The 26,465-nt window shown below is 40.1% G+C and overlaps 1 protein-coding gene across 1 annotated transcript in view; it reads left to right on the top strand.

Moving 5' to 3' along the window:
* Positions 1 to 26,465, top strand: part of POLR3B (RNA polymerase III subunit B) — a 119,388-nt gene that overhangs the window by 56,890 nt on the left and 36,033 nt on the right. The window contains 6 exon segments of the mRNA XM_050927527.1: positions 295 to 393; positions 10,413 to 10,540; positions 17,918 to 18,127; positions 19,817 to 19,975; positions 21,527 to 21,644; positions 24,831 to 24,973. Of these exon segments, the coding sequence (XP_050783484.1) occupies positions 295 to 393; positions 10,413 to 10,540; positions 17,918 to 18,127; positions 19,817 to 19,975; positions 21,527 to 21,644; positions 24,831 to 24,973 (857 nt within the window).

Genomic DNA, 26,465 nt, shown 5'->3' with positions numbered 1-26,465 from the left:
CAAAATCATGAAAATTTGTTAGTCCATCCACAAAATATACTTACCTTTATGATATGATGAAAATATTAAAGCTATTTTAAAAAAGAATCCCCCTGAAGCAAACAAGTAAGATTGTTTTATCTGCTTCAGATATTTAGAGAGAATTTTCTCTCAGATCTGTGTAACTCGGTGCAGATAAGGACCACTTGTTTAGTTTGCTTTCCTTACAAAAGTCCATTCCTTTGAGTAACTTTAACTTTATTTTTGCATATGAATAAAATGTTTCTCAATGTGTGCCTTTTTTGGCAATTACAGGAATTTTGAAGATTTTTTGCATGAAGGCCTAGTTGAATATTTGGATGTGAATGAGGAAAATGACTGCAACATTGCACTGTATGAACATACAATTACTAAGTAAGTGTACATTCAGACTAAATACTGTTACAATAAAAATATATATATTATAGCCTTCTTCCTTTCTGTTCTCTGAAATGTAAGTTCATTAACTATGTGTAAGGCCCTACCAAATTCACGGCCATGAAAAAAGTCATGGACTATCAAATCTGGTCTTTCGTGTGTTTTTACCCTATCCTATGCAGATTTCATGGGGGAGACCAGTGTTTCTCAAATTGGGGATCCTTCCCAAAAGGGAGTTGCAAGGGGATCAGAAGGCTATTTTAGAGGGGTTGTGATATTGCCACCCATACTTTTGTGCTGCTTTCAGAGTTCAGTGACCGGAGAATGGTGACTGTTGGCTAGGCACCCAGCTTTGAAAGCAGCACCCCACCAGCAGCAGCGCAGAAGTAAGGGTGGCAATACCATACCATGCCACCCTTACTTCTGCACTGCTGCCTTCAGAGCTGGACGGCCAGAGAGTGGCAGCTGCTGACTGAGGGCCCAGCTCTGCAGGCAGCACTGCATAGGTAAGGTTGGCAATACACACTATGACACACCAGGCCATCCTTACTTCTGTGCTGCTGCTGTTGGCAGTGGCTCTGCCTTCAGAACTGGACTCCCAGCCAGCAGCTGCCACTCTCCAGCTGCCCAGCTCTGAAGGCAGCACCACCACCAGCAGCAGCGCAGAAGTAAGGGTAGAAGCACCACAAACCCCTCTACAATAATCTTGTGGACCCCCGCACCCCCCACCTCCTTTTTGGGCCAGGACCCCTACAATTACCATGAAATTTCAGATTTAAATAGCTGAAATCATGAAATTTATTATTTTTTAAATTCTATGACCATGAAATTGACCAAAATGGACCATGAATTTGGTAGGGCCCTAATTATGTTGTGATGTTGCTGTTTCCACACCAAGCTCTTGCTTATGCTTATAACAGTATACAAGTAGGAGATAATAGAAGCTTAGGAAACAATTTGTGATTACACCAAACCTAAATCATCTATGAGATAGTCACAAATAAGTGAATTTAGTGTTTGATTTTTTTGTGAGAAATTAAGTTTATAAATTCTAACCCACAAAAACATGGAATATGTGATTTTTATCAGAGAGAGTTTTTCATGATCTCTTATACTCATAATTGGCCAAACCATTAAATAATTATGCAGGTCATCCAAACCGCTCCTGATAAAACTTTTATACCGCACCATTATGCATCCTGTTATACTCTGGAATGTCCTTAGAGAGCTTTTAATGGGGTGTTTTTTGTTTTTGTGTTTTGTTGTGTGGTGTGTTTTTGTATTTTTAAATCCATCCACATCTAAAGCCAGGCACCTTATTTCTGTACTTCAGAGTTTCTAGACCGTGATTGCCTATTTGTGGCCAAAGAGCATGAAAATTAAAACAACCTTCTTTCCATACTACTAATTCACACTTTCTCAGGCTTTTATTGAGCTGAGAATATCCTATTGACTCAAAAACCAGGTCTAATATATCCCAAGTTACCTCTCTGAAACATCTTTGTCATATACGCTGCATGATTTTTACAATTCTTCAAGGGTATGTCTACACTGCAATATAAGACCAGGGTTAGTGGGACTCTAGTCAGTGGGCCCATGTTAGGGAACCTTGAGCTTGAGCATCTATGTTGTATTTTAACCCTGAGGTTAGAATTTTCTGACGCCTACTCGAACCTTGGGTTCTGGCATCCACACGGCACCGCACAGACCTGAGTCAAAGTAACCATGTCCCAGAGTCTGTACTGTGACTGGAGGGGGTTGGAATGGATCACACTGAGAATGCCATGCTCAGAGCAAACTGCCAGAAACAGGGCAGACAGTACCCAATAACTGGTGGTTTATTCTTTAATTAGATTCACCACACCAGTAACAAAAGATCTTCTGCAGCACCACACTGGTTAACCAAACAGGGTCCCCTCTAGGCATTCCAGCCTTTGGCTCCCATCCCAACAATCAGGTCTCATATAGAAATTGGTAATTGAAAACCCAATTCACCATATGTGAGGTTCTACTAATCCCAAAGGATCAGTCAGACACTTACCACCAGGTCAATATTTATCTCAGATCTTACCCAAATATCACGATGTCATCCAATCCATAGTAAACTAACTAAAGATTTATGAATAAAAGAAAAGAATAGTTATAAATGGTTAATAGATCATATATACATACAAACGATTGCTAAGTCCTTATATCAGGTTTGTAGCAGTGATGGAATAAACTGCTGGTTTTTAAAAATTGCTCTGTTAACTTCCAAAAGATTGGGAGATCCTCAGTCCATAGTTCAAAATACTCTTTTTAATTGAAATACCACTGTCCAGAGAATTGGAGCAGGAAAATGGCGAAATGGAGATGTCTTTTATCCTCTGCCATGTGCATGGAAATTTACTGTTCCAAACAAAGCCCACAACCCCTGTATATGGAAAGTTACTGACAAAGATGGAGGCCTAGATCACATTTTTCACATCACATACCCTTAAATGTTTTGATAAATCATGGGTGACCATTGGTTCCTTGCTGTTTTAAGCATTTGCAGGAAGACTTATTGAAGAGCTGATCTCCTTTAATGGCCTGTCACCACCTGAATGGTCCATCCACAATCGAATGGTTCATCAACACTGGTGTGGCTAGATGGGATGTAAAACTACCTTGAGGATGTCAGCCAAGAACAAAACACATGTTTGAGATACAAATACATAGCAAATATTCATGAAGTCAGGTGCAAAGACGATACATGCATATAAACAAGATTATCATACTTAGCAGATAATTAACGGAAAAGTTGTACCTTACGTGACCTACTTTGTATAAGACTTGTTGCAATTGTAAAACTCTGGTAGCAACAGTGATATAAATGGTCATCTTCAATTATACATCATCACACACATGCATCCCCCCCGAAATGTGGCCTCTCTAGCCCTAGGAACATGGTGTACTGTGGGAAAACTTTACTGCTTGAGTGGTTTGCTCTTCGTTGCAAGCGCAAGTAATTCTCTGACAGTTACAGAGTAGTGATCAGAACAGAATGGGCTACTGCTGACCTGAGCATCTGCCGTTTGCTGGAGGTGGGGCTTCTGTTTTCAATAGAGTGCATTGCAGATTGTTGGTTAGAACTAAGGAAGCTCTCACATGGAATTGTGGGATTCTTCCAGATGACCCCGAGGACCTGGGTCCTGGTTTGACTCGAGCTTGGACCCTCTGGCCCTGTGGACCATGGGGACCGTTGGTCTGAACCCTGGGTTGGTGCAATTGCAGTGTAGACACAAGGGGAGTTAGCCGTGAGCCTGGGCTTACATTGCAGTGTAGACATACCTCAAAAGTCCTATGCCCTGATCCAACCTCCACTGAAGTCAGTGGAGAGACTCACGTTGATTTCAGGGGAGCTGGATCAAACCCCTGGTATCTTCCATCTTTGCCAAATGAAACAGTCATTCCATCAATTTAATTGCATTGCTGTTGCTTGTGCCCTTTCACTTTAACAAGTTGCTCTGGGGGACTCTTGGCAGATTTCCTGAGTGCATCAGCAAAGATCAGGCCAAAAGAACATATTACCACTTATGGCAAAGTTAATTGCCTTCAGATGATACTGCAGTTGAAAAGAGTAACTACAAGGCACCTAAATAGATAGTAGCCTGGAACATCCCTGGCAATCTGCATGGAATCACAGATAACTCTTACATAATAATGGGAAGAGACCCTAGATGGTCATCTAGTTCAAATTACCTGTTATAAGTATGGAAGATTATTAAATTATCCATGAACACATCTAAACTTGATCTAAATATATCTGGTAATTTTTGCTATAACACCCTGGCCATACAATAGTTATTTCTGAATATAAACGATTAAGTAAATCTGTCAGTTTTAGCATCACACTGGGAACTAGTATGCAATTTATTTACAGTTATCCTTAGATCTCTTTACATGGCTAAGAATGTCCTTTATATTGGTACAACCAATACAAGTTAATGTGTGATGAATAATCGAAGTACCCGATCACGAGCCCTGAGGTATCCCATTGCCATTTCTCCTGTCTGATGTCGCACAGTCACCTCTTCTTAGCTACAGTGGTCTGTGCTATTTACAGTTTGCATTCGAATTGGGGATTTATTTCTTTGGAGTTTCAAGTGTCTGTCAAGGTGTCTCATCACTTCATAATCCCTTTGTAAAACCTACATGTGTATCTGATATTGCCCATGTTGTTGGGTCCAGTACTGGCAATGACATTTTGATTTGCAGATTTATATTTGTTTGAAAATTTTGGCTTGCTGTTAAAAACACCTGTGGACCATATCCTCAGCAGGTGTAATCGATGTAGCTCCAGTAGAATCAGTGCTGTGCTGATTTACACCAGCTGATGATTTGGCCCTTTAGTTGTACGTGAGCACACGCACAAGGACCTTAGTTTTATCACCAACATCATGTTCTTGACTAAATGTCTTGCACACACTTGGTAGCACGGTGCTCTGCTGAATTGTAACAAGAAAAATTGAAAGAATTAAAGAAGTCAGAAGTGTGTTGAGGTAACCACTCTAATCTGCCTACTTTCTGCTTAGTCCGGTCTCTGTTTACATGTGTTTTGAGCCCTTTGTAATCTTTCAAATCTTTGCTCATCATAGCAATAACTGATTGTGTGTACAGTCAAGAAGTAGCAATCTACCACATCAAGTTTGACTGAATCTCACTATTCTGTGTGGCATTTAGTGTTTCAGTTCTATGCTTGCCGTGACACTGCATGTGGCCACGCTTCAAATTTACTAATAGCTCTGATGTCCAGGCATCTGCTATTCTGGATATGCTCATCTGCAGGTGATGCTTTAATACTTGTATTTCCTAAGACAGATCTCCATTTAACACAGTTTGTTTTGTCAAATGCAGAGCAGTAGCATATGTTGACATGCCAGTGAGTAATTTCCAAGCTACTCAAATTAATATAAGCAGAACTATTACTGTTAGTACAAACTGGTGAGAGAGTGTAAATGTCTAGAAAATTTGACCTATGAGGAAAGTTGAAACAATTGGGTTTGCTTAGTCTGACAGGGGGGACATGACAACAGTTTTCAAGTACATAAAAGATTGTTACAAGTAGGAGGGAGAAACAATATTGTTCTTAACCTCTTGAGGGTAGGACAATGAAACAATGGGCTTAAATTACAGCAAGAGAGGTTTAGGTTGGACATTAGGAAGATCTTCCTGTCAAGGTAGTTCAGCACTGGAACAAACTACCTAGGGAGGTTGTGAACTCTCCACCCTTGCAGGTTTTAAAGAACAGGTTAGACAAACGCCTGTCAGACATGGTCTAGTTATTACTCAGTCCTGTGTGGAGTGCAGGGGACTGGCTCAGATGACCTGCTGAGGTCCCTTCCAGTCCTTTACTTCTATGATTCTAAGTCTGAGGCTAACAACTAGTTTTCTTGAACTATTTATAAGGGTTTTAATTTCCCCAGCAAAGCATGCAATGCTGTGATGGAATGATTCGGCTAGCTGTTGTCCTCAGGCATTCCCTGCTAGTATATATTGGGGATTCTTCATCCACCTCACAGTTGTACTGCTTTGCTATCCCTTGCAATATATTGCAACTAAAAAGATCTTGCCATAATTTCTGTTTTATGGTGGTCTTAAAATACAGTTTGGGTTACCAATTTTAGCTAACATATGAGATGTCCCACATTGCAAGAAAAGAGGGCTGAGCATGGGGGGATTTTCAAATTAGGTGCACAGCACCCATTGGGAAGCCACCATATGGTGTATACCTGAAATCCACACACCATGTAATGACTCTGGAGTACTGCTACAGATATGTGCTTTGGACACATTTATTTTTAAAGTGTTTGGCCCTATTTCAGAATTCCCTGCTTCGTAACTGCCCACTTTGATTTAAAAACCATAGACTTGCTCCAGCCTTTCTTATGACTTTGTATCTAATCTTTGTGTAGGGCTGGACACCTCTGTCCCTCCACATAAAATGGCCTATTTATCTATTGTGCATGAGCTTTCTACTCTGCAGCTCCTTCCATGTAGAACAATTTTCTCTGATGCACCAACTCTTATCAAATCTTTTGAAAGTGTACCTTTTATCCCTTGTCTATATTTCTTAATTTCTTCCCCCACCATTCAGCTTTCTAAGGTGTTTTTGGACACAATTTATATAGTTTTATGAAATGTTGCACAGTGTTTTATCAACTGTGGCATATAGCCTTGTTTAGACATGGGACCCTCCTCCCAGGTGATGTCATGGTATCCTCTTGCACTGAGGATCCCCTCCAGTGGAGGGGACCCCAGCTACTAGGAAGAGACAAGTAATACTAACAGGGGATTTGATTATCAAAAATATAGATGACCGGGAAAACCACATGGTGAATTGAGTTTGTGGACCTCTCGAGACATCTGGATAGACTTATGTGCAGTGCTGGGGAGGAGCTGGTTGTGGTACATGTAGGTACCAATAACCTAGGGAAAGGTAGCAGAAAGATCCTAGAGGCCAAATTTACCCTGCTAGGTAAGAGATTAAAGTCCAGGACGGCCATTCTCTGAAGTGCTTCCAGTTCCACGTGCAGGCCCAGTTAGACAGATAGACAACTGCAAGGTCTCAATATGTGGATGAGATGATGGTGTTGAGAGGAGGGATTTAGTTTTTATTAGGAACTGGAGAACCTTTTAGGTAGGGAGTAGCTTATACAGGAAGGATGGGCTCCATGTAAACTAAAACAGAACCAGATTGCTGGTATGTAAAATTAAAAAGATTGTATAGAATTGTTTAAAACAGGGGTCGGCAACCTTTCAGAAGTGCTGTGCCGACTCTTCATTTATTCACTCTAATTTAAGGCTTCACATGCCAGTCATACATTTTAACATTTTTAGAAGGTCTCTCTCTACAAGTCTGTAATATATAACTAAACTATTGTTGTATGTAAAGTAAATAAGGTTTTTTAAATGTTTAAGAAGCCTCATTTAAAATTAAATTAAAATGCAGAGCCCTCCGGACCGGTGGCCAGGACCTGGGCAGTGTGAGTGCCACTGAAAATCAGCTCGCAGGCCGCCTTCGGCACATATGCCATAGGTTGCCTACACCTGGTTTAAAATAAGGGCTTGGGGAAAGCCAACAAGTGTGGAGGAGTACATGGTTTGGACAGAGACTTCACTTAGAGGAAGACTTACTAAAGTGCATATTCTATATCCTAATACAAAGGAGAGAGTAGAAGTTGGTAAAGTATAGATAGGAACTGAAAAGGAACAGTCAGATGAAAGAGTCCCATTCAGTTATATCACATGAAGGCAGACAATTGACAAATTTTATAAGTGCTTGTATAAAAAAGCTACAAATCTAAGTACTATGATGGGTGAACTTGAGTGCGTGGTGTTAAGTGAGGCTATTGGCATAACAGACATCACAAAAACTTGATGAGGTACACAATATATAAGAATGACGGAGTAGGTCACGCTGGTGGGGGAGTGGCACTATGTGTGGGGGAGAAAATCAGTCAAATACAATAAAAATCGGAAATCAAACTGTAGCATAGACTCTCTATTGATAGAAATTCAATGCTTGATTAATAAGAGTATAGCAGAAGGAATATACTACTGACCACCTGGCCAGGATGGTGATTGTGAAATGCTCTGGGAGATGAGACAGACTACAAAAACAAAAAGCCCAGTAACAATGGGGGATTTTAACTATTACCTTATTACTGGATACATGTCACCTCAGGACAGGGTGCAGAGATAAAATTTCTAGACACCATTGACTGTTTCTTGGAGCAACTAATCCTGGAACCCACTAGGGGAGAGGCAATTCTTGATTTAATCCTAAAGGTCACATAGGATCTGGTCCAAAAGGTGAATACAGCTGAACTGCTCAGTAATAGTGACCATAAAATAATTAAGTTTATCATCCTTGTAGGGAGGAAAATACCAAAGAAACCCACCACAGTAGCATTTAACTTTTTTAAAAGGGGAACTACACAAAAATGAGGAAGCTACTTAAATGGAAATTAAAAGGAACAGTCACAAGAGTGAAATGCCTGCAAGCTGCATGGAAACTATTTAAAAACATCGTAATAGAGGTTCAAATTAAATGTATACACCAAATAATTAAAAAAAACCAACACAACGGTATGAGGACCAAAGAAATGCCGCCATGGCTGAACAGCAGAGTAAAAGAGGTGACTAGAAGCAAAAAGGGATCCTTTAAAAACTGGTTTCAGAGTAGCAGCTGTGTTAGTCTATATCCGCAAAAGCTGCAGCTCACGAAAGCTTATGCTGAAATAAATTTTAGTCTCTAAGGTGCCACAAGTATTCCTGTTTTTTTAAAAACTGGAAGTCAGAGCCTACTGTGGAAAACAGGAAAGAAGCATAAGTTCTGGGAAATCAAGTGCAAGGATATAATTAGGCAAGTCAGCAAAGAATTTGAAGAGCAGCTAGCAAAAGAAATGAAAACTACAAGCAAAATTTTTTAAGTACAACAGAAACAGGAAGCCTGCCAAACAATCAATAGAGTCACTGGTTGATCTAGTTGCTAAAGAAGTGTTAAGGGAAAACAAGGCTGTTGCAGAGAGGCTAAGTAAATTCTTTGCATCAGTCTTCACTGCAGATGATCTGAGGGAGATTCCCACACCTGAGCCTTTGCCTCTTGTCACATTAAAAAAAAAAAAATCTGAGGCACTATCCCAGATTGAGATGTTGGAGAAGGTTTTGGAACAAACTGATAAATTAGACAGTAATAAATCACCAGGACCAGATGGTATTCACCCCAGAGTTCTGAAGGAACTCAAATATGGAGTTGTAGAACTGCTAACTGTGCTAGAATCATAGGGTTAGAAGGTACTGCAAGAGTCATCTAGTCTAACCCCCATGTAACCTATTACTTAAATCAGCCTCTGTACCAAATGACTGGAAAGTAGCTAATGTAATGCTGATTTTTTTTTTTTAAAAAAAGGTTTCAGAGGCAATCCTGCCAATTACAGGCTGGTACAGTGCCGCCCAGAGGGATGGGGGCAAGTGGGGCCCGCAGGGGCCCCGTGAGCCCTGGCCCGGTGGCAGAGGGTCCTTCAGTGCTGCCGAAGGCGCAGGGCGACTGAAGGGCCCCCTGCCACCGAAGACCCGGACCATCGCCGAATGAGTACAAGCACCGCAGCTTCCTTGCTTTGCCTCAAGCCCCCTGAATCCTCTGGGCGGCCCTGGGCTGGTAAACCTAATTTCAGTACCGGGAAAACTAGTTGAAACTGTAGTAAAGAACAGACACGTAGATGAACATGGTATGTTGAGGAAGAGTCAATGTGACTTCAGTGAGCTTGGGGATTGATTTCCATTTACAAATCTATTTGAATTTTTTGAGGGTGTCATCAAGGATGTGGACAAGGTTGATTAGTGGGTATAGTATATTGGACTTTGAGAGCTTTTGACATGGTCTCACACAAAAGGCTCTTAAGCAAGGTAAGCAGTCATGGGATAAAAGGAAAAGTCCTCTCATGGATCAGTAACTGGTTTAAAAGTTAGGGTGTGGGAAAGGATAGGAATAAATGGTCAGGGTTTCACAACGATTGAGTCCAAGTTTCCATCTTTCATGATAGACTTTTAGCTTGTTGGAACATGTAATCAGAAGTGAGAAAAATACTTCTCTAGAATTTTTTAAACACTCTCTTTCTGGGCATTCTTATGCAACCTCCTCTTTTATTTTGTAGTTTATATTAAGCACCACTCATATATAAAATAACATCTATTTATATCTTGTTGGATACTTTTTTTTTTCTTCTATTTGCCCATGTAAATTTGTACCCTTCGTCCTTTCTACCTCTCTGCGTTTGGACCCAATGAAAGCCCAAATTAAAACTCTGAATAAAAGTATATTAGAATTGGTCATTGAGGCTTTTAGGTTTTACTCACCCTAAATTTCTCTGAATGGTAACAAATTATTTCAATTTAATTTATCAGACTTCACTAAAATGAATTCAGTAAAATCCTGTCATTCTGCTGTCTAAAGGTGTAATATAACCAGAATATGTGTTTTTCTTTTTAAGAGATACAACACACTTGGAGATTGAACCTTTCACGCTTCTTGGCGTCTGTGCTGGGCTTATTCCATATCCTCACCATAACCAGTCCCCAAGAAACACATACCAGTGTGCTATGGGGAAGCAAGCAATGGGTAAGATTTTTCTGCTTTAAGATTGGAATGTTGTCCATTTTAGACATCACACAGCCTAAAATACTACAAATATTCTTGTCTACTAGATCATTTTAAAATGTTTCAGAGGAAATTACAATGTTTCTTATGAGCAATGGCATAGATGCCAGGAGAAATTGACTTTGTTCCAATTTTCATATGTTTTTGTTTGTTGTTTAAGAAATAACTTAGTAAAATGGAGTCCAATTTTCTGGGATTTTCATACTTCAAAAGAATTTGAAGAAACTATAACACTATTGTTCCTATTTTTGTAACAGTCATTACTTTCAAGTTTTCAGCATAGCTGGAAGATTGGCAGTGAGTGTTTTATTATTTTCTTCTTTCTTTTTATACTACAGTGTGCTGTGGGTTTCCAAACAAAAAAGAGGGGGGAAAAAGTGTTTGCACAAAGAGAATGAAAGCACGGGGAACTGATTTTTCTCTGAATAGTTAGAGTACTGCCGTTTTTTAATATATATTCATTAAGACTCAATACCATGGCACTAAGAATTTCTGCCTTTTCTGGTAAGGGAGAGTGCTTCCTCAGTGATCTCTCTCTTCAGAATATAAAATACTGTGGCTTTATTTTAGGAGAGACGCTTATGGTGTCATCTCAATGAAACAAGAAATGAAGTTAATTTTTTAAGCATGGGTTTTTAATTAATAATAGTTGGTATGGTTTCTTTTAAGTGCCATCTTACATTAGGTAGTTCTAGTTTTGCCATTTGATAAGTAGCTAAACCACCATTAACATTTTCTTATTAACTTGCGCACCTAACTACTGTACTGTTTTTTGTCAAGCCACAGCAAGTCCCAATGAAAATCTGAACGGCACCACATCAGTTCAGTCTGCCCTGTTCAGACTTCAGCTGTACGTGTCAGTTTTACATTTTGTGTTTGTGACAAGTTGAGATTACAGTAAAAGAACCCCATGTGTCATGAAAAAAAATGATCTCTTATGTTAGGTTTACAAAATCATTTGTTTTGTGATGTGACTCAGAAATTGAAACAGTAAACCTTTTGTGAAAATCTTCTAGGAGAATTAATGAAAGAATAGCTGCCTTGTACCTAATGGTTAACTTTAATGTGTCAAAATACTTGTCAATTAAAATAGCAAGAGATGCACTACCACCTTAAAAAAGAAAAAGTCAAGGCAATTTTTTTTCCTTTACAAGTTTTTTTTTTTCTTCCCCTAAAGAGTCTCTATTTTATGACTATTAGTCTCAGAACGTTTGGTTAGTTACCACACACAGTTAAGCAGGATCAGTGTGTACAGAAAGCCAGTTCAGTATCTGTGGAGTTCTTTTGTAGTTTTCTGTGTGAAGGTTTTTTTTTTCGTTTTGTTTTGAGTGTCATTTGCAATTCATTGTCTGTGTTTTCTGAGGTTGGTGTATTCAGCTGCTTTGACCCTAGGTCTTGCACATTTAGCTCCTTGGATACAATCCTCTGACGTTACTGCTGATGCTAGGAACACAAAAGCCATTGAATATCTTTAGCAATAAAAAAAGCCTTTGTTTTGGTTTGTTATTACAAAACACCTGACTCCAAAGAATAAGCAGTGAGATAAAAGCACATTTTAAAAGTTGGCACATGACCTGGCTGTATGTTACTTTGTACACTGAAATATCAGCAAACACCCTGAGTCTTTATGAAAAGCTTGTGTACGCTTGTTTGGTTTTTTTTAAGTGGAGGTGATATCTAGCTGTAGAAGATTAGCTGTATAAAATGAAACCTACAGGATATTCATGTAATTGATTTCATTTGTTTGCATATATTTTTGTATTTACACAAATGCTGACAAGTACTTCAAACTTCTGTTGCTTGTTTTGCTCTTTAAAATGTTCTCTCCCTCTCTCTCTCTCTCTCTCCTACTGGCTTTGCACAGCCGTATGGAAGGACCCATGTCCACTCACTCCCTGTGGTGTCAAGAACTGGGAGTACTGAGAGAGCATGCCAGCTCCCTAGAGAGAGGGTGGGACTTGTATTGCTCAACACTGACCACTCTGCTGATTTGAGGGAGCTGTATTGACAGGCTTTGAAGGAAGTCCTCAGTCTCCTCAATCAGAAACGTAGTAATGTCATGAGTGAGAGAGGATGAGAAGCAGGGATAAATTGACCGGATCCCTCAATTTAGGAATTAAATTAATAATGCAATGTAACTGGCAATGTGTAGATTATTAAAATCTCAAAGTCAACATTTCTACAGGATAATGCTATTAAATGTACTATACTGAAAAATATATTTCATGAACAGAATGAATGTTCTTGTTAATGTGCCGGTGCACTCAATAGTAGGTAATACGGAATTCAGTCAAGTGGTGGGAACACACTTTATCCAGAGGAGGTACAGTATGATGGATGTAGCATAATGCAGGGATGGGGGTGTTACCTGTACTTATGTTGCAAATACAGTTATGATTGCAAGGTCTTCTAATTGCATGTGCACATTGCAGTACAGAAATAATTTCAAATTTAAGACAATGGTGTGCTATTAATATTATAATTCAATACCCTGCATTAGTAATGTTCCATATGTGGCTAGCATAATGCTGTAAAGGAGCGAAGACTCTGAAAATAGAGATGAATAAATCCTGTTATTTATTTAATGCGCAGTAGCACCCAGGAGTCCCAGTCATGGACCTGGACCCTGTTGTGCTAGGTGCTGCACAAACACAGAATGTGGTCAGGAAATGTAAGTGTGCAATATATCAGCAGTAACCACTCTTAAGGAAATGCAACACTTTTATGTTTTTTTCTACTACAAAGTCAACTGCATTTTATTTATATACCTCTACCCTGATATAACGCGGTCGTAGGGAGCCAAAAATCCCTACTGTGTTATTTAAAATAGCGGTGGGAGGGCTGCAGTGGTGATTTAAAGGGCCTAGGGCTCCCTGCAGCAGCCAGAGCCCTGGACCCTTTGAAGTGCTGCTGGAGCCCCACTGCTACCGCGCTATATGCGAACCTGTGTTATATCGGGTCACGTTATAGTAGGGTAGAGGTGGGGGGGCAGGGTATAGTCACTCTCTGTGTGTGTATGTGGGTATGGAAAGCAAGATATGCATATTAATAATTCTAATATTACTCACATTGAAGATACATAATGTTTTATCAGTCCAAATGTCAGAATATAGGTGGTTGTAACGGAAACAATTTTACAGCCCTGGTTATTGCCTTCTGTCCTATGAAGGCTATCATAAAAAAAGTGGACAAAGATGACTTCTACTCAGACGTCTGCAGATAATTGTTCTAGTACTAAGAACAGTTGCCCTCTAAATGTTGTCAGTTGCTCTTAGAGAACTGTAGAGGTCCCTGATGACTGGTATATTACAGGGCAAATTTAGTACCAATTCTCACAAATGGTTTGAGGAAGGAGATTGCAACTCTGGGAACAGAGCTCTTTTTTTTCTTTTTTTTAAGGTAACATCTGTGATGTATTTCTCAATGTATTGAGAAGTAAAATGTCTTCAATACTTTCTACAGCAGTTTATTGGCAAGGGACGGAGGGGGAAGAATACAAACAAACAAAAACAAAAGCAAAACCAATGTGGGTTATTACTGGTCTGTACAAGCTATTCTTGGGTTCTGCTACCAGCCATCGAGGGACAGCATTGGTGCTGCACACTGTGCGTTCTCTTTTACCAGATCTTCGCTCTATGGATGGAGGCACAGTAATGCCTAAACTGAGCCAGGCTTTCGTGCTCTGTCATATTCTCTAACAGGTTGTGGTTCTCCTTCTCCACCCTCCTCCCCCAAAAGGGATCTTTCAAATACTAATTATCCCAGCCAGGAAACACCTAGCATGTAAAATTCCCAATGAGCTCCGTTCTATCAGCTTCATGCCCCTGCAGAAAGGAAGGAGTGGAAAATTTGCTGTGAAGTAAATGGAAATACAGAAGTACCAGCAATTCCTTCTTTTGGGACCCACAAAAATGCTCCCTTTGGTTCATATTTAAACGTAGTTTATTTTTTGTACATTTGTTGAAGTTCATTGTGCTTTTACTTTGCTTAGCTTTTTGAGGCAAATAAACAAAATTCCTGTTCCTTTTAGAAAGTAGACATAAATGTTAGTGGCTCCCTTCTTTCCAACACCCGCATGGAGGCCTTGTTGCAGCACAGCAGACCTCAGGGAGGAAAAAAGGCTCCTATCTCTGTAAGTTTTGGATGGAGTTTAAACAAACCGAGGAGGCTAGTGGTTTGGCAGCCAGGGGAGGGAAGGCATTCTGTGACTGTGCAGTGTGAGCCAGGAGGTGATTCCCAGCTCCCATACACATCATTGCACTAGCTCAGTGAGAGAGCACAAGAATAAATAGTAGTGTAGCCACAGTAGCACAGACAGCAGCAGTGAGTACATATCCACAGGGCTCGAGTGAGTTTGTATGCAACCCAGGTAAGCTATGCTGTCACTCCCCATGCTATTGCAGCTATAGTACTATATACGAAAGGTAGCTCTCATTGAACTAATATTCGTACTAGTTCAATGAGAGCTACCTTTTGTATAGGATGCACCCTTTAAGAGTGGTTACTGCTGATATATTGCACACTTACATTTCACTTTTATGCTTGAGTGAGTTTTCCTCTAATCAATTACATTCCTACTCGGGCATCTCACCCCTCCTTGCTTTTTTCCTGTTTCTTCGTTTTTATTGTGAGTACTATTGCATCCATGGCTGGGAAAGCTAACTGTATGTATTGGTGCTCAAAAATATTGCCATTTAATTTGTCATTCATGCCCATTCAAATGTGATGTAAGCAAAAAAAATAATCTAGTTTAAAATTACCTTCTGGTGTGATGAAATACCAACTTTAAAGATAAGGAATATCCATTCTGAAAGAGAGCCGTAATATTCATGCCCAGTAAATTTCCACTAAAATTTCCCAAGTTTTGTAAATGCATCACTCACAACTTTAGAAAAAGGCATTTTCTCTCTGAACATTACTAAGATTGCAGGTATATAGTTGGGCTGTGGTTGAACACCATAAACCTTGGCCTCTTTCTTGGTTTCCCTGGTTGGCCACTGGAACATAGCAGATATAGCCTGTAACACAAGGATTCTCACACTCGGGGTCGAGACCCCTCGGGGTTCAGGCGGTTGTTACATGGGAGGTCACAAGCTGTCAGCTCCCATCCCAAACCCCACTTTGCCTCCAGCATTTATAATGGTGTTAAATTAAAAACACTTTTTTATATATTTATATGGGGGGAGTTGCACTCGGAGACTTGCTGTGTGAAAGGGTTCAACAGTACAAAACCTTGAGAGCCACTGCTATAACGTAACAAGAGAGCATAAAACCCTTAGGAGGTAGAGGTGAGGAATGATGCGTATTTCTCATTCAGGAACAACTTCCGTTGAAGAATCGGGAACTGCATTTAGAATCACCTGAAAAACTTAATTTGTCTGAGTAGTAAGCTCCGCAGATTAAGCCCACCCTAGAAAAAAAGGATTATTCAGATAGAGGTGGAAATGAACATGAAAAGTTTTGCATTTATTTCATTGGGGGAAATTACGCCCATGCTCTACAGTAGGAGAAACTTCAGTTTTTCAAAGTGTAGGAAAGTAAGACGAAGTTGTCTGAAAAGTTGTCTCAGTGGGTAGGAACTTCAGGGCATGGTCTGTTCCATGGTGGTAAATGACAGGCCTGATTCTGTACCCAAGATGCAAGTGAGGCTGAAGTATCCAGTTCTTCCCCCTCCCCTCCCATTGCAAAGTGAAGGAGGAGAGGAGCAGCCTCTGCCAAACTCCCCGAACAAATGGTGAATCACTCTTCTCCCCGAAAAGAAAATAAATTGGTCGCCAATAAGATGCCAATGAAGACATTTATCACCTATGCCAAGGCCTCACTTACACTCTAGGACGCTCTTCAGTATTGACACTCCAGAGCTCCACAGCCCCTTTGCAGACTCCAGGAAAGAATAAGAAATCAGGAGAGTTTGTGGGACCCAGCAGAGAGGGCTGCCATCTTCTGCTATAGTATTTCTCTGTCCCTCCCTCTGCCTTGGGAAGGGGACTGTGTTGGAAGTGTTTTGTGACAGTCAATATAGCATCGAGGGGAGGGCAAACCTTGGGAGTTGACTATGACAGGTGCCATTTTAGATACTTGTTTTATGGTTTTTTTAGTATTTTCTCAAATATAGATACTTAGTGCAAGTATTTGTGTATAAAGCATATTTTTGTCATAACTCTAATAGCAGAATTGTGTTTTGGTGTGGTGTTTGGCAGCCCAAAATCTTTGTGTTGCTTTTCTTCTAACTGTAGCAACCAGTCCCTTTGAAATAACTGCAGGCAATGTAGATGTTTTGAAAAACTACACGGGGCATAACTGCTAAATGGTTTTTAAACATACTTTGTATTTAGTTCTTGAAGATCATAAGTTATAAATGACCTGGAGACATAGCACAGGGCCTCGCACAGCAAACAGTAGTAATGTATGAGTGCTTTCACTATTGTTCTGCTACACAACAGTTTGTGTTCCCCCGCTGGGTATTAATTATTTTTTCTTCACAGATTTCAGAAGACACTTTGGCAGTCTGGTGGGAAATGGCCAGAATCTCAGTATCAAGCTGGGAGGTCTATACAAAGTATTGAATTCTGAACCGTAAATTTAAAAGTAATTTCATGTAAAAAGACAAATAGATGGAGGGTGAACTTCTACTGTAGTCCTACCAGCAGTGACTCCTCTGATAACTTCAGAAAGTAAATCTGTCTTGGCTGCTGTTAACTGCATGCTTTATTCATGCTTTCTGACATTCTAACACACACCGTTGAACGAATTATTACCCAGAAAAGGAAGTAAATATGATGTGGAGCGCACAGATGCTGATCCAAAGCCACTTCAAAGTCAATAGGAGTCTTTCCATTTATTCTGATGAGCTTTGGATCAAGCCCACAGCCTCTCTCAACAACTTCAATTATTAAGAATTAACAGAAAACAGTGAAAATGAACTTGACTTTTGTTGACTTATTCAGGGCTAGAAGTTTACCATCCTGCTCCAGTTCAGAGTAACACAGGCACTTACCTTGGGGTTTAGTTTGGGGGCTTTTGTTTTGTTTTGATTTTTTTGTTTGTTTTTATTTTTAATTGATCAGAATTTTCTTGAGGATCTTTACGTTAGAATCTTAAAGCCATTTTAAATCTTTTTTTAACAAAAAAATTGACATTATTTCAGCACAATCTCTAATAGGAATTGTAAGGTTTCTGGGTTTTTTTCCTGTTTCTTCTGAAGACCTTGCATTGCCAGATATGTTACCTACATTTGTGAAATGTCGCATTGGTTATTTTAATGTTGGTAATTTACATCTAAAATATTTCAAGTAGTAAAATAAGTTTTCATGGTATTGCTTTTCTTTTTAAATACAGGTACCATTGGATACAATCAACGGAACAGAATTGATACTCTTATGTATCTATTAGCATATCCACAAAAGCCAATGGTTAAAACAAAAACCATTGAACTGATAGAGTTTGAGAAACTGCCAGCTGGACAGAATGCCACAGTTGCTGTGATGAGCTACAGTGGTTATGATATTGAAGATGCTCTTGTCTTAAACAAGGCCTCCTTGGACAGAGGTAAGAAGCAGCTGGGCGTATTCTTTGTCACTTGTGCAAAGCAAGCACAATAACCCATATTTTTATTACATTGCATGCTTATTGAATTAATATTGCCTAAATTAAGATTAAAACTTTTAAAATTAGGAAATCAACTTCGTAAAATGCTTTTTTTCTATAAATAAAGTGGGAGGGATGTCTGTGTTTACATATATATGTGCCTGAACATGGTTTGTTTGTGGTGAAATTACACAAGATGCTTGTTAACTATGAGTATAGGTATGATGAAAACAAATGACTGACTTTTGACCTTGACTAACAAGGGATAAGCTATCCTTTTTCAAAAATATTTATCTTGCATAAAGTTTAATGTGTTGGTGTGGGGCTTTGTTTGAGCCTAATAGAGAGAAAAAAGTCTGATTCTTTTCCCCAGTATTGCAAGCAATAGATGAAATTAGACTTTTGAATGTATTGAGCAGAAGAAAGAGAGCATGTGTAGTTTTGTGTCATTATGAACTTAATGCTAGAGGAAAATAATACCAGCAAACAAAATAGAGAAAAACAAATATCTACATCCTCTTTAAAATCTACATAGTTCAGTCTGTTTTAAGTGGGAAAACATAGTTACCTTTCAATTAGTGTGTAAGTAAAATTTGTACTGCTGCCTGCTGTTAAACATCACTCATTCTGCACATATTCTTCAGCGCTGTTTAGAATCAAGAATAATTCTCACTTTGATTGAGTTAGTTTTAGTATCGGGTGGCCAAAACCAGACTCTTCGATTAGTTCATTCTGTCTCCCTTTTACCCCTTCCTTAACACGCCTCCTGCTTGTTGCTAGGCAGCAGTAATAGTATTCCTAGACATGTATCTTTGGCATTAATGTCTGCCGCACTTAATTTATGCCTTTCTTTCTGAAACAACAACTGGCATGATTTAAAACTGAATGCTTTCCTTTCTGGTAGACTGGTAACATTTACAGAGAAATCTAAAGACCATGTGATGCTTGTCAGGAATTACTTGACATAATCTAATGATAAAGACATACTGTAAATGGCTACAGCTATCCTTCAGATAAAATATAAGTTTTTACTAGAAGGCATTGCTCCTAGCTGACTATATTTCTGAATATGGGACTGACAGGTAAGATTTGTAAACCAGCTATTGCTCCCGGGAAAAGTTTTCTAAAGAGCACACAGTTTTTCATCTAAGAATCCATTTTTGTGGAGACATGTATAATTCAAACTTCCTTGTTTGTTTGTTTGTTTTTACTTAAAGAACATGGGGAGTACATGAAGCAACACTAAATAGGCACTTTCCTGTTGAGCAGACAGCTACCACTGAAAGTTTCCAGTAAAATCTTTAGCTATCAGAACAATGTAAAGGAAAAGATGTGCCAAACTTCTCCTTTTAAATCTGTACAGCTTTAAAATTGGGCCATCATTGTCAAATGCCTTTGATATATCTGAAAATATAGCGTGTGATCCGATTTTAAATTGTCAGCTTCTTGAGGCCAAAGACTTTTTTGTACAATGCCGTGCTTACTGAAAGTGTTCTAAAAATAATCCTTTTTTGGGTTTTAGCTATTACATATTTGTTTTCTGTATTTTTAGCTAAATTAACCATTTTTAATTTTCTTTTGAGAACTGCTTGATTATAAAATAATTTCTGTACATTATTAATTTGAAAGAGGCTCTGTGTTCTATTTTAGGATTTGGAAGGTGTCTTGTGTATAAGAATGCCAAGTGTACACTGAAGCGCTACACAAATCAGACATTCGACAAAGTGATGGGTCCAATGTTGGATGCAGCTACACGTAAACCAATTTGGCGTCATGAAATTTTAGATGCTGATGGCATATGCTCTCCAGGTATATAAGACGTTCTACCAATAATGATATTTCAGTTGTCTTTTTGGTAGGAGAAATTAGCATTCATTTTCTTGTAAATTTGCTTTAAAATGTTTGCACCTTTTTATTATTTCAGATTTCTTAGAGTACTCTATCTTTTTAGTGGACATTAGAAAGAAGAAACAGTTATAGTTAAGAAAATAATCTGGTACCTGTGACTGTATTTTTTTTAATATGCAGAATCAAAATGAAGCTCTAAATTTAAATTAAAATGTCTGTATTTCGACACCTCAGAAAATGATGAAACTATATTGTTAAAACAATTCTCTCACTACTTATTTTCTTCCTCTTAACTTTCCTAGTCTTCACATCTGTAATATTATTGAACTTTTACTATTTAAGTCTCTCTTCTGTCATCAGATCTACATCTTTAAAATGTGTCCCTTACGATTTTTGCATGTATCATCTCTACAGCTACCAACATTTGCAAACAATTAATAAGGGTACTTGGGGAGAGAAAAGAGACTCCTTTTAACTCTCTAAAAGTGTGTTTTGGCAGGACAGAGTGGGAAAAGGTTAAATATACCCTTATAATTAACAATGTAGATATGTATACCTATGTAAGAATGGTCCTGCCAATATTGGGGATCTTTTAGTTAGGAATTGGCCTAAAAATTAGTCTGTTGGGATCCAGTGGTAGTACAATTGTAAAAGCCACTACATTTAATTTCAACATTGAAGCCCTGAAGGAAATTTTATTCTAAAAATGTACCAATTATGCACTTTAAAGGCATTGGAATATTTTTAAGCTCTCAAAATGTTCCTGTTTTCCCTGGTAACTTTTAAAAGTATTGGGATAGAGAGGATTGCACCTGGCTCCAAATGTAAAGCCTTAACTATAATGGCTAGCCAAACCCAGTTTAAACTAATTAGCCTGAACAGTCAACAAACATATAAATTGAGCTTCAGTGAAGATGAAGGCTAAAACACTGATGCCTGCCAATGGGCATGCTGCAAACTTGGTTGACTTTTTTAAATGAAGTGAGTGAAAGAGTGGAAGGAACAGGAAGAAGCTGGTAAAAGCGGAGGGGGAGAGGAGAAGGTAACGGTGTCATATGTAATTTTCTTTAGAGAATTATGCAAGTATCCAAAGTATGAAGATCAGCTAGCAAAACATATCAGTTTTACTCTTGCTTATATAAAAAAGAAATACAGGTGTAGAGGAGTCACAGTATTGTAATGGAAGATAACTCCCCAGATCATCTTAGATATTTTCTTGGGTCCCTAGTACCCTGACATATTAAGTGGTTATCAACTTAAAATCAACTTGAGTTCCCTATTTTTGGGTAGGTCCTAATTTGATTCCTCTATTGTGATATGTCTCTTAAGCCAATGTATTACAAATATAACAGAGCTCATTTCCCGTGCACCTTGCTCAATTCATCCTTTCCCAGTGTACTTGTCATTTTAAATGTTATAAAATGTATTTCTGAATATATATAGAAGGTCAAAAATACTTGCATGATGCTTGTGGATTTTCTGTTTATTTGTTTGTTTGTTTTCTATTGTTAGGTGAAAAGGTAGAAAACAAACAAGTGCTTGTGAACAAGTCCATGCCAACTGTGACTCAGACTCCTCTGGAAGGAAGTAATGTTCCTCAACAGCCACAGTATAAAGATGTACCAGTAACGTATGTCACACTATGATCTCCTACTTTAAAATCTACAAGTGAGGAAAGGAAGGACAGGTAGCACATGCTCAGTGCTGGAAAAGTAAAAGGCATAAATTTTCCTTAGAAGTTAGATTCAGTACCACGGGCCAGACTTTTCACATTTGTAGGTGCCTAAAGATGCATAGACACCTAGTGGGATTTTTCAAAAGTCCCTAGACACTTAACCCCTGTTCGTTTTGGCCCCCTGAAGATTGGAGTTGGGGTGGCAGCTAGAAACTCCCTGCAGGCAGAAAGTGGATGGGTCATCAGGGCCTCTCCCAGATGACACTGTAAGAGGAGGAGCTGAGCCCCCAAGGTTTGGTGTTTGGGGGTGGGCAGAGTCACACGTTGGGGACGTGGGAGTGACAGAGGAATATGAGGACATTGGTGTGGGAGGTTAGAGATGCATTCAAGGGCAGGGCACACATGGGTAGCCACAGAGTGAGCAGGAAGCAGCTGCTCCCCAGCCACTTCTGAGAGCAAAGGAGTGAGGGCTTCACTAGTGTTCAACCCTGTTTACCCAGGTTGGCGGTTTGGGACGGTGCTCTGCCTGCTACACAGACTGATAGAATGAGCTGTCTATCAGCCTGTGTAGCAGCTCTGATTAGTTGTCCTCCCCCAGGAGGTGAGTGAATGGGGAAGGACAGCCAGTTTTCCCATAGAAGGGTCTGAAAACCTGTAGTCTACAGGCAAACAGGCCCCGCTAGCATGTCTGTATACCATAAGAGGAGAGCCTCATACCAAAGGTGGCTGAGAGGTTCCGTTGACCTTTTAGGTTAGCTTTTATGATTCAGATGGGATTTGGTATTTCACCAAAGCAGTTCTCCTTTTCTCTCTGCTCTACCATGTCGAACTACTTTTCTCAAATCTCTCTGCATTCTCCTTCCACATAAACTTTAAGATGCACCATCAAAGCAATCGATTGTTCATGTCCTGGTAAATCTTTGATTCATCTTCTTATGACTGGAGCAGCTTCCCTGTTAGTATATGCAAAGGACCCTCACTCTTGTTTGGCTTATTTTTTTTTTGAATAAACAAACTCAAAAACAGTTTGTTCCTTGATTCATTTCCATTATAATGCCCTACCTCTCATATTTTACTAATATGTACTCCTGGAGGAATTCTGCACCACTATGCATGCACAGAATTTATATCCCCTGCAGATGTATTTGCTTCCCTGCAGAAAAATGACTTTCTGACAGGGAAGCAAAGGGAAGCTACAAGACCAGTTATGCACCACTCCCTAGCTGCATAGGTACATCATTTCAGGCAGAGCAGCTGGTGGAGAGAGGTAAATCACCATGGGGTTGGGGACACCCCAGCCAGTGGTTCCTACCCTGAGCCGGGATCAGCTGCTAGTCCCAGCTGGGCTGGAGGCAGGGGAGGATTGGGATTTCCTCTTCTCCTGCAAGAAGTGGCTGAGGCTGTGTCAGACCCACCCCAGAGACCTCCCCCAGCTGCAGGAAGCTCAGCATCCTCCCCTGCTTCCTGCATCCGTCGCTCCTCAGTTGTGGGGAGAGGGGTCACTGTACGGGGAGCTGCTCATCCAACTCCTGTGCATCTGGACCTCCCATACCCAGACACCCCTGCCAAGCCTCACCCTGTACGCCCAGTATCCCCCCGAGCCGTCCATACCCAAACTACACCCCACTGAACCTCAACCCCTGCATCTGGAGTCCCCCTGCACACAAACCTCTGTCTCTGGACCCCCACCCCTGCACTTAGACCACCTCTGATTGAGCTTCCTGCACTCAAACCCCCAACCTGGTGACCCCCACCACCCTGCACCATCCTGAGCCCCCACATCCAGACCCCCTGCCACTGATCCCTAACTAGTTGCACCCAGATCCCCACCAAGTCCCACTCCTCCAGCACCCAGACTCCCCTGCTGAGACCCCCACATCCAGACCCTTTTGCTGAACCCCAACCACCTTCACCTGGAAGCCCTTACAGAGTCCCATTGCCACTGCACCTGGAGGCTCCCCCCCGCCCCCAGTCTCTCTGCATCCAGATCCCCCGCTGAGCTGCCTGCACTCAGATTGTCCCACACAGAACCCTCTCGCCCCACACCTGGATTCCCCCCCCCCCCCCCCACACACACACACTGAACCCCTTGAGATTTGGATCCTGCCTGGTTGAGCATGCCTGTCGTGCGCCTGGTGCAGAGGGGCAGGCCCCAAGGTGTTTTTGGGGCAGGCCCAGGCTTGTGCTGTGTCAGGGTCAGGTGCAGCCTCACCGCCGAGTCCATGTCCCAGTGGTGGTGGGGTTGCAGGGTGATCTCCCACCTTCATGCAGCCAGTGGCCTGTGCTCCCCACTGCCATGCTGGAGCCTCTGCATTTATTTATTGACAAATAAAACTTCCAGAATTTTGCATTACTTTAAAATATTGTGTGCAGTATTTTAATCTTTTTTTGACACAGAATTTTAATTTTTTGGTGCAGAATGCCCTCAGGAGTATCTATCATGTAGTATTTCTGTCCATGTACTGGAATCCATTGCGACTGGCACCTGTTATTTGATACAACTCTCCTTATACATAGTGCAGGGGGAAATGGAAATATTCTATTGTGTTTTCATTATTTAACAAACACAACTTGAAATAGTTAATATTTGAGTGAGGGATATTGGTGTCTTAATTTTTGTTCTCTGCTCTCAGTTTATTCCCTGACTTCCTTATTGCAAATATAAACCTGTAATTTGGTTTGGGCAGTTATTGATTCTTATGGAAAATCCAGCGATGTACAATATGTAAAGAGACTTTATCTGGAAGAGGCCATCAGACTAAACCTGCTGTCTTGTCTTTGACCTTAATCCCACCACCTTGCTCTTTTGCTATGCCTTTTTAATGCCTCTGTTCTCCAGGAATACATATTCTATATTGCAGTTTTGCTTCAGTGGCCTTCCATATACATACCACCCACAAAATTTACATTTACAATCAGAAACCTGCTGATCTATAAATTTCTCTTCATAACTTCCACTTGGTTCTATGTGTATGTACGTTTAAATGGTGCTTTTAAGGGACCGTATGTCCCAATTTTATAGGGACATTCCAGATATTTGGGCTTTTTCTTATATAGGTGCCTATTACGCCCCCACTCCTTGTCCTGAATTTTCACACTTTTTCTATCTGGTCACCCTAGGTGTTTTTGTCTCTCTATTAGATACAAAGGAGCAACTGATTCATATATTGAGAAAGTAATGATCTCTTCAAATGCAGAGGATGCTTTTTTGATCAAAATGTTGTTGAGACAAACTAGACGTCCAGAAATTGGAGATAAATTTAGCAGTCGTCATGGACAAAAAGGTAAGTCTTTTTATTGAACTGTATAATGGTAATTAGATGTAATGGAAGCGTTTATATTTTCTGCTCAAATGATATGAGCATGTAGTAAAGTGTGGTTTGAATTTTTATGGACTGAAACTGACTTAGGTCAGGTCTACACTACAAATTTACATTGGTATAACTGTGTCGCTCAGGGGTGTGAAAAATCCACACCCCTGAGCGACTTGGTTATATTGACCTAATCTTCGGTGTAGACAACACTGTGTCTCCCATCAACACAGCTACCATCTCTCGTGGAGGTGAATTAACTATGGGAGAAGATCTCCCATCAGCATAGTAGCGTCTTCACTGTAGCACTACAGCAGTGTAGCTGCTGCAGCATTTTAAGTGTAGGCCTGTCCTTAATCAAAAAAAGAGCTCGCTTTCAGCCTACAGCCCATTTCCCGTTTCCTGTTCTCATTGGGTCCATTTGCGAGGCCTGGTGTACAAGTGTTACTACTAGAAAAACTTGGTCTGTTGAAATTGCCTAATTTAGTAACTATATGGGAGGAAATGAGGAAGGAGGTCGATAGAAGTAAGCATACCAACGTTATGAGCCTGAAAGACGTTGGAGTCACCATTCATGACCAAGAAAGAGGATGGGGAGAATTCTCTGTTAAGGACGTGATTTTAGTCATATTTAATAAGTTTGTCATGGGTTATCCAGAGAGTGGAGAGGAAGTCAAAAATTCAATTCTGAAGACAGGTTCAGAAATGGAGAGGTATATCTGAGAATCATCAGCATGGAGGTAGGTGACTAGATGAGGTCACTCCAAGCCAGGATGTAGAGGGAGAAGTTGACCAAGAATAGAGTTCTGAGGTGCACCAACAGAGACCAGAAAGGGGAAGGAGAAGTACCCCCACAGGCTGTACTAAGGACCTAATCCTGGAAGGGACTGAGCACCTCTGGAGAGCACTGAGTGACCTCAACTCCTTTTAAAATTAATGATTGTTAAGGATAGTCAACACTTTCAAGCGAGCTGCTCAGCCACATGCAGGATTGGACATTAAAGGAGTACTCAGGTATAGGATGAGAACCAAGGGTTTGATCCTGTGTGCATTGAAAGCAATGACAAAAGTTCCCTTAATGGCACTGAATCAGACCTCGAGAGTACAGTTTCAGAAGCTCGGGGAGCAGAGATTTCAAGAAAGAGGGAACGATAAATTGCTTTTAAAATCAATTTCAACCCATTTGACCCCACAATGAGACAGTGTGCTTGGTTTAAATTTTTACATCGGGATATAATCTATTCTGCTGCAAATATAGAATTTTATTGATTATTCAAATAGCCATGGGTATGACTGTAGTTAGGGTTGCAAATACTACTTTATTGTGAGTGCTATATTAGTCCTGACATACTGTAACTTTGTTTAATTGTTTTTAATCTTATTTTGGCTTGAGAACACTCCTACTCAATTTCATGCCAGAGGAGGGGGTGTGGAGGACAGGGGGTGTTTGTTTATAAAGTTTGAA

The sequence above is a fragment of the Gopherus flavomarginatus genome, chromosome 1 (genome assembly GCF_025201925.1).
Source record: "Gopherus flavomarginatus isolate rGopFla2 chromosome 1, rGopFla2.mat.asm, whole genome shotgun sequence".
Lineage (NCBI taxonomy): Eukaryota > Metazoa > Chordata > Testudines > Testudinidae > Gopherus > Gopherus flavomarginatus.
This window is presented reverse-complemented; position numbering and strand designations above follow the sequence as displayed.